At 44.0% G+C, this 12,951-nt stretch overlaps 1 protein-coding gene across 8 annotated transcripts in view; it reads left to right on the plus strand.

The window, feature by feature from the left end:
• ADGRB1 (adhesion G protein-coupled receptor B1) overlaps positions 1-12,951 on the plus strand; it is a 387,137-nt gene that overhangs the window by 341,221 nt on the left and 32,965 nt on the right. For 4 of the 8 annotated variants that reach the window (XM_087890962.1, XM_087890963.1, XM_087890968.1 and 1 more), the window contains 2 exons: positions 5,447-5,545; positions 11,273-11,444. In XM_087890962.1, coding sequence (XP_087747088.1) covers positions 5,447-5,545; positions 11,273-11,444 — 271 coding nt within the window. The remainder of the gene's footprint in view (positions 1-5,446; positions 5,546-11,272; positions 11,445-12,951) is intronic. The other 4 variants (XM_087890966.1, XM_087890965.1, XM_087890969.1 and 1 more) reach the window with 1 other exon arrangement.

Genomic DNA, 12,951 nt, shown 5'->3' on the forward strand with positions numbered 1-12,951 from the left:
GCTCAGAGATCACCAAGGACCCCACAATTCAAAACTGAGCTACAAATATTCTCTTCTATTGATCTTGTGTTTGGGTGGAACTGTAGCTGGATCAGTTCTGCTTACTCTACTCAATTCCAGATGATTGGAATGGAAGGCAGTAGACCAGTGTTTCTCAAATTTGGCTATTCTGCATGGACTTCAACTCCCAGAATTCAGCCCAGCCTTGCTGGTTGTGGAATTCTGGGAGTTGAAGTCCACACATTGCCAGGGTTCCAAGTTAACACCCCAATGAAAGAAGACTCCGAGGCTAGAAGTTCCTCAAAGTTCCATTTTATTAGGGATGTCATATTGGCACATCTCGGAAAACCCGAATCTGAAAACTTCCAGGTTCTTCCCACTCAAAAGAAAGTCCAAGTCCCTTCCCATGTCCATCACATGGTCTAATCAATGCACCGTCCCAACTGGAGATGCCTCCCAGTCATGCCACTCCAGGTTCAGGGCAGGATGTCCTTGACTCCCAGAGAAAAAAATGTTATTATGGCTAGATATCTCTCCGATTCCATGCAATTCCCCCCTCCCAGTTTCCCACAGCACTAAGTGTGGCAGCCCTGAAGATCCAAAGAGAAAGATGGCCTCCAGGGCTGACACACATCTTAGAATGGCCGAGGTTGAGTAACACCGAATGAGATATAGCTAGGAGCTAGGCTTCCTTGTAGATTGCAAACATTGTGTAGCAGCAAAGATGTTTGAGATATCCCACTCACCCACCCCTATTTCACATCACTAGCCTTTCAAGCACAAAAATGCTTCTTAAAGCCTTCCCAAGGTGAACCAAGGCACCTTAAGTTTCTTTTCTGGAACCAACTCAAAATCTGGAAAGTTTCTTCTGAACATGATTCCTGAATCATTGGTGCTATTTAGGGCAGGTTGATTCCATGTGCTATTTAATCAATGGTGGGTTGCTACCGGTTTGGCCCGGTTCAGCCGAGCCGGTAGCGGTTACGATGTGACGTCACCGAACCGGTTCTCTTTGTTTGGGAGCTGGGCCCTCCCGCCTGCCCCCACGTTATTCCTACCTTTATTTCTTCTTTTTTAGCCCAGCTGATAGGCGCGACAGAGTGGATTGCCGCACCTCAGCTGGGCAGAAACCTTGTGCGGAGCTTGTGCGGAGCGATCACGCGTAAAGCTCATGCACGAAGAGAACCGGTGGTAACGCCAGTTGGAACCCACCGCTGCATTTAATGCTTCTGCAATACAAGCCACAATCTTAATATACCCGTATTTTTCAGACTATCAGAAGCACCTAGATTTAGAGGAAGAAAAAAAAATAGTTTTTGGCTTCCGCGCATCCCGTTTTTGCCCAAGAAGCACTTTGCAGGCCAAAAAAACAGGCCTGTTTTGGCCTCCCGAATCCTCTGTGAATCCCAAAAATGTGCCGATTTTCCACCAAAAATGTGCCCATTTTTGGCCTGCAGAGTTCTTCTGGGCTCTGGAGGGGTGAAAATGGGATGCGTGGAGAGTTCTGGAGGCCAAAATCAGACCCGTATTCAGTCTATAAGATGCATTAAAATTTTCACCCACTTTTGAGGGGAGGCAGTACTCTGAAAAATACATTAAATTTGCAAATGCCTTCATATTAAATGGGGAGACCAAAGGAACAGGAACTAAGGCAGAATTTAGTGTGCAGATTCAACCTGGGTTATCCCAGGCTCATCCCAGAACCAACCCATTGTTTTCAAAGACGCATAGTTCCAGAATTGCGTTATGGGCAACGTTGTCCCACTAAAATATCACCAAAACCTTTAAATTAAATCCTGGTTTTGCTGGTTATCGACTGTGCTGAATAGATGCTGAAAATGCAGATGCTTTAGGAAAGGGGAGGGAACTGATTGTTTTTGTTTTTGTTTTTATGGCTTCCCGTTACGTTAATTTCGTTGCTCGCTTGTGAACCTGCTTAAAAGTTGTGCTTTTCAATGTGCAAATGAACTTGTGGGCAGAACATGATGATGTCTGGAGGGGTTAAGAGCCGTGTCATCCCTGGTTACTGAACTGGTAAACTTCAGCCTGGAGGGGGTTTTTGTTTTTTTTCCCCTCAAACTACGTTGGAAAGTAAGAAGGGAGTAAATTTTGGAAGCAGCTTACAAGAGGTGTAACTTGTTGAGGAATTCGCAGAGCAACCCTTGAGTAGCAAGGGTGTGCACATGAAAAACGATTGAGAGTTGTTAGGAATAACACAGCCAATACACAGATACACTGAGTTGTGTTTACTTTCAGGAAATAGTAATAAGGCACAGTCCAATAAACAGTCCAAGTCATTCACATATAAAGCAGTAGATGGTTAAACAATAGTCCAGGGATAGCCCAATAACAAAGTCTTCTTACCAGTGGTTGTTGTCATACACGATTAACAGTTCTTCTATATCTGCAAACAGTAGCAAACACAACAAACAGCAAAGATATTAGCAAAGAGAAGCAAAGAGAAACAAACCAGGTTTCTAGTTCCCTTTTAAGGACATTGGCTACAGAGCTAATCAATCAGGACACACTATGATGCAATACTGCAACACAGCAGTCTTAAAGCTATATTTATGGTTTATATATTGCCAACCCAACAAGTTAGGTAAAATCATTTCCTAACATAACTATCCATGGCACCAAACGAAACAGGGTGTACTGTATGAACACAATCGAGCCCAAAATTTCCATTGCCAAGGGAAGCATTTGTTGAGTGAGTTTGCTCCGTTTTACATCCTTTCTTGCCACCGTCGCTAAGTGAATCGCTGCAGGTTTTAAATGAGTCAAATCATCATTAAGCAAATCAGGCTTCCCCATTGACATTGTTTGTCAGAAGGTCGTAAACGGGGATCACTGCGACTGTCATAATTGCCTCTGAATGTTGATCGACATGATTGCAGGGAGCGCGACCATGGTTGTAAGTGTGAAAAATGGTCATAAGTCACTTTTTTCAGTGCCGTTGTAATGTTGGGCAGTCACCAAATGAACTGTCGTAAGTGGAGGGTTACCTCAGGTAGTCCTTGACTTACAACACTTTGTTTAGTGACCGTTCGAAGTTACAACATCACTGAAGAAACTATTTATTACCCTTTTTCACACTTATGACCATTGCTGCATCCCTGGCGTCATGTGATCAAAATTCAGATGCTTTTCCTCCCTCTCCTTCCTTCCTTTCCCCCTCTCCCCAGCTCCTCCCTCCGTCCCTCCTGTTAAGGATATTCTTGACTTACTGTATAACCAATGTTGCGTGTTATTGAGCAGAGTACCCTTTGAGTAAATACATGAAAAGCGACTGGGAGTGGTTGTGAACAATCACAGTCAACATACAAACACACTGAGTTGTTGTAGTCTTTTACTTTTAGAAAAAAGTAAAGCAAAATTTAAAAACAATCCAAGTCATACACAGATAAGACGAGAGTTAAAAGATCAATCCAGGGATATTTCAAGTACAAAGTCTTCTTACCAGTTGTAGTCATACACAATAAAACAGTTCTTCTTGAGTTTCAAACAGGAACAAGTTCAATATCAAAACATTCAATAAATAGTAGAAAACAACATGTAGCTATGATCAAACAGTGATTATGCAGAGAGATCAGGTACAGAGTTACAGCAAATAAGCAGATAAAATGGTGTAGTATCCACACAAGCCATGATCCTGACTTCCCTTAAGTACATTGGCTACAGAGCTTAGCCAATCAGGATACAGGATGATGCAATACAGTCTTAAAGCAATATAATACCTTTCGGACTGCAAACATACCTTGTTGGTTTATATATTGCCTGACCAACTAGTTAGACAAATAACCATTTCCTAACACCTCCCTTCTTTACTTCCCCACTCCCTCTCTCCCCCTAGCTGCTATTTATGATGGTTGCCCTATCCTGAGGTTACATGATCCCCTGTTGGGACCGTCTGACAAGGAAAGTCAAGGGGGAAAACCAGATTCGCTTAACGACAATTTGACTCATTTAACAACAACAGCGATTCGCGTCACGACCGTGGCAAGAAAGGTCGTAAAGCGAGACAAAATTAACTTCAGAAGTGTTTCACTTGGCGACAAAAATATTTGGGTGGCTCAATTGTGGCCGTACATCGGAAGACTAGCTGATTTTGGCCAGTCCGGAAGACACCTTGGATCTTCGTGGTCTTGCTATGTAGATCTGGTTTAAATAAGCCATGTGACACCAAAGCAAGATGGGAGTCATGGGCCAAGCTAAGCTCTAGTCCAGTGTTTCTCAACCTTGGAAGCTTGAAGATGGGTGGACTTCAACTCCCAGAATCCCCCAGCCAGCGCTGCTGGCTGGGGGATTCTGGGAGTTGAAGTCCATCCATCTTCAAGCTTCCAAGGTTGAGAAACACTGCTCTAGAATTTTCTTTTGTGGACCTTCAAGGTCCCCGTTCGACCTTCTGGATCATGTTCAGCTATCAAAGCCAGGGCTTCGAAATTTGGGGGCCTGGTCCATACTTTCCAACTGGGTTCTGTCCAGGTTCTTTGACACAGCCCGAGACCTCTTTGGGCAAGAGGGGAAGGGGTTGTGGCTGATGGTTTCCTGGGCCTGGTATCTTAAAAGTTGAGAGTGTTAACCCTTCCCTGTCCTGTTGTTTGGTTTCTCTCTTCCTTCCCTCCTCCCCCCTCTCTCTCTCTCGCTGCTGGTGTTTGGGTTGGGGTTCTCATTTTGTTCAACTTTCTCCTTCTATTCTTTTTGTTGAATATCCTTCTTCGCTTCTTTTTCCTCCCTCTCTCCCCCTTCCCCTAGCTACTTACTCCTTTCCTTCCTCCCTCCCCTATCTCTCTCTCTCTCTCTTTCTTTCTTTCTTTCCTTTCTTTCCTTTCTTTCTTTCTCTCTCTCTTCTTTCTTTCTTCCTTCCTTCCTTCCCTCCCTCCCTCTCACACATTTCTTCCCTCCTTCTCACACATTTCTCTCTTTCCTTCCTTCCTTCCTTCCTTCCTTCCTTCTTTCTTTCTTTCTTTCTTTCTTTCTTTCTTTCTTTCTTTCTTTCTCTCTCTCTCTCTTCTTTCTTTCTTCTTTCCTTCCCTCTCTCCCCCTCACACATTTCTTCCCTCCTTCTCACACATTTCTCTCTTTCCTTCCTTCCTTCCTTCCTTCCTTCCTTCCTTCCTTCCTTCCTTCCTTCCTTCCTTCCTCTCTCCTTCCCTTCCCCTAGCTACTTCCTCCCTCCCTTCTTCCCTCCCCTATATCTTTTTTCCTTCCTTCCTTCCTTCCTTCCTTCCTTCCTTCCTTCCTTCCTTCCTTCCTTCCTTCCTTCTTTCTTTCTTTCTTTCTTTCTTTCTTTCTTTCTTTCTTTCTCTCTTCTTTCATCCTTCCTTCCTTCCTCCCTCCCTCCCTCCCTCTGCCCCCCTATCACCTCTCCCCTCCCCCCCCAGTTCTGTTTGTGCTCACCAGCAAAGTGTTTTGTTTCGTTTCAGTCTTTTAATTTTAATTGCAGTCAGATGGCCGTGCCCCTTTACGGCATCACGCTCAAATGTTCCAAGTGTGGAGTGGTGTCTTCTCCCGACGTTTCGGCCACAGCCACCAGTAATGCCATGTTAGTTCCTCTAATTTCAACTTCCTTTCTTTTTCTGATGAGGAGTATTGATTGATTGGAGTTAGAGGTTTCTTCCATGCCGCTTTTCCACCTCTGATTTCCTTCCTTCCTTCTAGTTTTTTTTTTTTCTCCCCTTGTTCTTCCCTTGGTTCACATTCAGGTGTCAAATTTGTTAAAATCTATCCCTTGGCAGGGTCCCCCTCCCCCCACCCCTCTCTCTCTAGCTTAAAATCCTGGATCTTTTGCAAGATAAAATTGTTAAACACCTGTACAGGTAATCCTCGACTTACAACCGCAACGGAGCCCAAAATTTATGTTGCTGAGCAAGAGTGAGTTTTTGCTCTGTTTTACGACTTTTCTTCCCATGTTCCTTAAGTCAATCCCTGCAGTTATGAAGTAAGTAACATGGTTGTTAAGGGAATCTGGTTTCCCTATCGACTTTGCTGGTCAGGGGGCGCAAAAGGGGACCACCTGACCCCCGGGGGAACCCTACAACCGTCATAAATATGAGTCAGTTTCCAAACATCTGATCATGTGCTGCACAGGTCATAAGTATGAAAAACAGCCATACATCACCTGTTTTTACAGTGCTGTTGTAATTTGGAACGGTCACTAAACAAATGGTTATAACTCGAGGACCCCAGGGTCAGGTGATCCCTTTTTGTGACCTACCGACCTTCCCAACTGTGCTACTGACTTAACAGCCGTAGCAATTCGCTTAACGACTGTAGCAAGACAGGTCTTAAAACGGGGCAAAGCTCTTTTAACAACTGTCTCGCTTAGCAACAGAAATATTGGGCTCAATTGTGGTCGTAAATCAAGAATGACCTATAAATCCTCTCCCCCTTTTAAATGTAAATTTTAATTTGTTTTAAATTACGGGGTATTTTAAATTCAGCCAAATTATTTAATTCATTTTTATTTGATTTTAAATTTTTGTATTTATGTGTTTTTATCTTGTGGCTGGTCACCGCCCTGAGTCCTTCGGGAGAAGGGCGGTATAGAAATTTAATAAAATAAAATAAATAATATATATATATATATATATATACAGTAGTGGCCAAAATTGTGGAAAGCTTTTGGGAAAAGGGCATTTTCTAAAACTAGCTAATAACACCATTTTTTTTTTTTTTTGGAGTAGAACCATAAAATTATATATCAGTGGAAAAATAATTTAATCAAGAATGTAATGCAATAACTTTTAGGAAGGATTTGCTATCAGAATAGCAGTTACAGTATAAAAAAGAAAAGTGAAACATGTAGAAAAAACGAAATAAACAAAAATGATCCCCATGTCAGTTAATCCTTAGTTGGGTGACTTTTAACATGAATTAAGGCCTTACAACGTCTTCCCATGGAGGGAACCAAGTCTTTGAGTTCTGCAGCTGTTACAATGGGAAGCCAAGATTGAAGGATGGCTTCTATTAACTGGGTTTTATTGCTGGGTGGCTTCTGACTAACAAGTTTCTTTAGTCGGCTCCCTAGATTTTCCATTGGGTTAAGAAGGTCTGTGCAATTCCCAGGCCATTCCAATAGTGGAATAGGATTATCTTGAAACTCCCCCCCCCCAAAAAAAGTGGTGTTATTAGTCATCAAATCTCAAAAATACACTTTTCCCAAATATATATATATTTAACAACTTGATCTACATAGGAAAAAAAAACCCTGACTACAAAAATATCATATATATATATATATTATATATAGTCATTTTTCAGGTGACTCATGGCAGGGGTTGAAATGTGACCTCCCCAAAATCTGCCTTGCACCCCCTTTGTCCCCTGCCCTCCAGAGAAGCCCCCCTCCCAGTCCCCCAAGAAGACACCGAAACCTTGGGGGTAGCTCTGCTCTCTCAGCTCCTTTCTTGTTCTTTCATGTTTCGCCTCCACCTGGCCGCTGCTTCCCATTTCATGCCTGGAACCATCTCCTCGTTTTCTCCTTAATGCCATCTGAGGACTCAGTGGTTTGTGTCTCGCTTGATTCTTGCTCCAAACCAGCAGTGTCTACAAGGGTTGGTCCCCAAAGTTCAAAAGTCTGCCCGTTTTTCGATTTGAGACATGGTTTTTTGTGTGTGTGTGACCATTCCCTGAGTGCTGAAGTCTTCACTTGCTGGTTGTCCTGTCCGTCACAGATACGGTCCTTCTTCTCAGAAGGCTCTGCTAAATGTATATAGACGATATCCAGTCTCGGCTCTATTTTACACCAGTTCCTCCTCCTCCTCCTTCCATGTCACATTTTAAAGCTTTCTCGAAACCTCCTGTGTTCTGCCTTTGAGTATATCTCTGTAACCAACCTCTTTTCGGTCATCTCCTTCCTTCTGTCTCACATCATCACCTCCTACTTTCTTTCTTTCTTTCTTTCTTTCTTTCTTTCTTTCTTTCTTTCTTTCTTTCTTTCTTCCTTCCTTCCTTCCTTCCTTCCTTCCTTCCTTCCTTCCACCCTCCCTCCGTCTCTCTTCACCCCCTCAATCCTTCTTTCTTTCTTTCTTTCTTTCCTTCCTTCCTTCCTTCCTTCCTTCCTTCCTTCCTTCCTTCCTTCCTTCCTTCCTTCTTTCCACCCTCCCTCCGTCTCTCCTCACCCCCTCAATCCTTCTTTCTTTCTTTCTTTCTTTCTTTCTTTCTTTCTTTCTTTCTTCCTTCCTTCCTTCCTTCCTTTCTCCCTCCCTCCCTCCCTCCCTCCCTCTTTCTTTCTTTCTTTCTTTCTTTCTTTCTTTCTTTCTCCCTCCCTCCCTCTTTCTTTCTTTCTTTCTCCCTCCCTCCCTCTTTCTTTCTTTCTCCCTCCCTCTTTCTTTCTTTCTTTCTTTCTTTCTTTCTTTCTTTCTTCCCTCCCTCCCTCCCTCCCTCCCTCCTTTCTTTCTTTCTTTCTTTCTTTCTTTCTTTCTTTCTTTCTTCCTCCCTCCCTCCCTCCCTCCCTCCCTCCCTCTTTCTTTCTTTCTCCCTCCCTCCCTCCCTCCCTCCCTCTTTCTTTCTTTCTTTCTCCCTCCCTCCCTCCCTCCCTCTTTCTTTCTTTCTTTCTTCCCTCCCTCCCTCCCTCCCTCCCTCCCTCTTTCTTTCTTTCTTTCTTTCTTTCTTTCTTTCTTTCTTTCTTTCTTTCTTTCTTCCTTCCTTCCTCCCTCCCTCCCTCCCTCCCTCTTTCTTTCTTTCTTTCTTTCTTTCTTTCTCCCTCCCTCCCTCTTTCTTTCTTTCTTTCTCCCTCCCTCCCTCTTTCTTTCTTTCTTCCCTCCCTCCCTCCCTCCCTCCCTCCTTCCTTCCTTCCTTCCTTCCTTTCTTCCTTCCTCCCTCCCTCCCTCCCTCCCTCTTTCTTTCTTTCTCCCTCCCTCCCTCTTTCTTTCTTTCTTTTTTTCTTTCTCCCTCCCTCCCACCCTCTTTCTTTCTTTCTTCCCTCCCTCCCTCCCTCCCTCCCTCCCTCCCTCCTTCCTTCCTTCCTTCCTTCCTTCCTTCCTTCCTTCCTTTCTTTCTTTCTTTCATATCTCTATCTCTATCTCTATCTCTATCTCCATATCTAGTCCCATTTGGTAGAACCTCATATAGCACTTAGCAATGGCACTTAGACTTATACACTGCTTTACAGTGCTTTACAGTCCTCTCTAAGAAGTTTATAGAGTCAGCCTATTGCCCCCAACTGTCTGCGTCCTCATTTTACCGACCTCAGAAGAATGGAAGGCTGAGTCAACCTTGAGCCTCATGAGATTTGATCTGCCAACTTGCAGGCAGCCGGCAATCAGCAGAAGTAGCCTGCAGTACTGCACTCTAACCACTGTGCCACCATGTCTCATGTATACTTGATAATTCCAGCTCCCAACAAATTGCCTGGGGAATTCTGGGAATTGAAGCCCACGTGTCCTAAACTTTCCAAGATTGTGAAACACTGCCCTAAGCAAATTTAATTCTGATTTCTATCTGTCCTTATCTAACGAGATATCAACATCACTCCTTTTAGCAATTAGAGCTCCATCGGTGAAGGTTTTCAAGAGATGATTGGAGAACTATTTGTCCAATAAGGACTCTTGCTTTGGGCAAGGGGTTCGACTAGAAGACCTCCAAGGTCCCTTCCAAACTCTGTTATTCTGCATTCCATTTTTGGGGCTTTATGGATATAAAACATTCATTCAACACCACCAAATAAACCACTCAAGGTCTCATTTGAATGCAAACCTCAAACAAGATATTTGGCTTTCTTCTGTCCACTTCTTAGAATTGCTAAATGAGTCACAGCTTCTGAGGTTGTTGGTCTTCATTCTAAGTAGCTCATGTATGGTGTCTCCACTAGCACCTTCACTCTGAACTAATGTTTAATTTAAGACAGATCAGGTTATACCGAAGAGGACATTTAAGATAATTGCCTGGAGACTAAAACATATGAAGAACAGTTGCAGGAACTGAGTATGTCTAGTTTAATGAAAAGAAGGACCAGGGGAGACATGATAGCAGTCTTCCGATATCTCAGGGGCTGCCAAAAAGAAGACGGGGCCAACCTATTCTCCAAAGCACCTGAGGGCAGAACAAGAAGCAACGGATGGAAACTAATCAAGGAGAGAAGCAACTTAGAACCAAGGAGAAATTTCCTGACAGTGAGAACAATTAACCAATGGAACGGCTTGCCTCCAGAAGTTGTGGGTGCTCCATCACTGGAGGTTTTCAAGAAGAGACTGGACAGTCACTTGTCCGGAATGGTATAGGGTCTCCTGCTTGAGCAGGGGGTTGGACTAGAAGACCTCCAAGGCCCCTTCCATCTCTGTTCTGATTCTGAAAAAAGCAGCCAGATACGTAGCAGCGGTGAAGCGAAGGTCCATCAAGATGGCAGGTTGATGTCCTACCTCTTTTTTGACGTTTGTCCCACATGGGAGGCCCATAAAAAAAAAGAGGCGTAGCTTCACTTGTGTGGTCGTGGCTGCCTTACTGACATTTCTGACTCACACACAAATACACACACATCAAAAGGGAGAGAGGGAGACATCCAGTGATGGGATTCAGCCGGTTCGGGCAAGTTTGGGTGAACCAGTAGTTTAATTGCTGGCTGGCCCCTCCCCTCCCCGCCTCTTCCAGGAGTCCTCACACACCCCATTTTGGCTTCCAGATAAGTGCAGGGTAGCTTACTAAGCCCGAAACGTGGCTCGGAGGGGGAGGGCGCCGCACCCCCCCCATGGCCCATTTTTGCTCCCAGGGGGGTGCAGGAGACCAAGTGCTGCCTGTCACACCCCCTGGCCACGCCCACCGTGGCCACACCCATCCAGCCGGTCATTAAGGCAAAGAACCGGTTGTTAAATTATTTGAATCCCACCACAGGAGACGGCCCTTAGCAAAATACAGCCTCCTGTGGAGAAGAATAAATGTAGGAGTCCATCTTTCTGTTTGTCTTTCTGTCTCTCTCTATTTCTCTCTCTCCATCCATCCCTCCTAAACCACCAGAAACCACCAAAGCAAACAACACATTTGTTTTGTGTTTTTCTTCATTTTAAGACACACAAAAGCGGCACTAAGCATAGGTGTGTGGAGTGCATTAGAGTAGGCCTAAATGGAAAAAAGCCAGGTCACCTTGTTTTGTTCCTCTATCTTGCAATTCTCTTTGATTGTAGCTTGGAAGCATTTGAAGCCATTCTGCCTGTATCTCACATTATTACTCCCCCCTCCCCTTGAGAGTCTGGTGGGTCTCCCTCATAGCATTAAGAGTTTAGCTGGTCCAGAAGCTAAGAGACCTTTCTTTCTCCTTTTTTCTTCTCCCTTCCAGGGCATCCCTCTGGAGCTCCTGTGTAGTCCTGCCTCTGCTGGCCCTCACTTGGATGTCAGCCGTGCTGGCCATCACCGACCACCGTTCGGCCCTCTTCCAGATCCTCTTCGCAGTGTTTGATTCCTTGGAGGGCTTCGTCATCGTGATGGTCCACTGCATTCTTAGAAGAGAGGTGGGCCTTTGAGCTTGGATGATGGCAGGACATCTTTTTGGTGTTTAGAAGGACAGGTTCTTCCATTTGTGGAAATAGGAGGAAGTGGCTGGAGGGGAGAGAATGTTGTCTTCTATGTAAGAGCCTCGTTCCCTTCCATCCTTCAGTTCTGTTGAGATGATCCACGTTTGATGGTCAAGGGACACACTTAGGATTTGGGTGAGGTGGGCAACCATAAATTAAATGATGTGGACAGGAGTAGATAATTTAAACTCGACCTTGGCAACTTTGAAGTCCACATATATTTGAAATTTACTGGAACATAAATGACTAATGGAAGATCGGTTCCACCAAATTCAATGATTTACTGCAGGTTATTCCCCCCACCCCAATTTAGCACATCTAGATATGTTGGATTTGTGACCAGCATGTATTAACACTATTTTAAATATTTATGCTACATGTCATAGATCAGGAGTGTCATACTCAATGCCCGGGGACCGGATCCCACCCACAGGGTGCTTAGATCTGGCCCATGGAGCCATTCTGGAAACAGTGAAGGACTGGCCTACTGTGCCTCTCCCAGCAAAAACGGAGCTTGGCAGGGCCACACGTGGCCCTCCTGAGCTTCATTTTTACTGGCAGAGGATTGTGGGAGGCTGTTGCAGCTGAAAACAGAGCTTGGGAGTCCATTTTCTCTGTCAGAGTGCTCAAGCCACCACAGGTGCCCCCGACACAAGTGATATCAAGCTGGCCATGCCCACCCTGGCCACACCCACCCTGGCCCCCCAAAGTTAAACAGAACACTGATGTGTCCCTCAATGAAATCAAGTTTGACACCTCTAGTATAGATGATAGATGATAGATAGATAGATAGATAGATAGATAGATAGATAGATAGATAGAGGATAGATGACTGAAGAGATAGATATTAGATAGATAGATAGATAGATAGATAGATAGATAGATAGATAGATAGATAGACAGAGAGACAGAGAGACAGACGGATGGATGGATGGATGGACAGACAGACAGACAGACAGACAGACAGACAGACAGACAGACAGATATACAGTGAATATATATTATATCTATAAATATCACCAGTGCATACATATAAACAGACCCGTCTTGTGTTATTCAATATATTGGAAACCATCCTTGGAAAATTTAATGTTGATGTCCTTCAGACACCTTTTTAAAAATCTAACAATAAATAAAACTATTTTATGTGCCTTTTTTATTTTTTTAAAAATCATGATTTAGTTGTATTGATGTTCCTGGTAAATGATGATCAAGAAAAAGATAGAATGTATGAGTTCAGCAACGGGGAACCTTCACTTCCATTTTAGCTGCCAGTTTTACTGCTTTAACTAATCTCAGCAGCGATGATGAACTTTTCCTTACAGTTTCGTTCATGGCTAATTTTAACAGCTGTGCAATTGCCCGAAAGCCGAAGCTCATTAGCAACCTATCCCATATTTTATGCAGCACAAGACTTGAAATGGATTCTGCCTAATGCGACAAA

Source organism: Pantherophis guttatus, chromosome 3 (genome assembly GCF_059756535.1).
Source record: "Pantherophis guttatus breed Tessera chromosome 3, ASM5975653v1, whole genome shotgun sequence".
NCBI lineage: Eukaryota > Metazoa > Chordata > Lepidosauria > Squamata > Colubridae > Pantherophis > Pantherophis guttatus.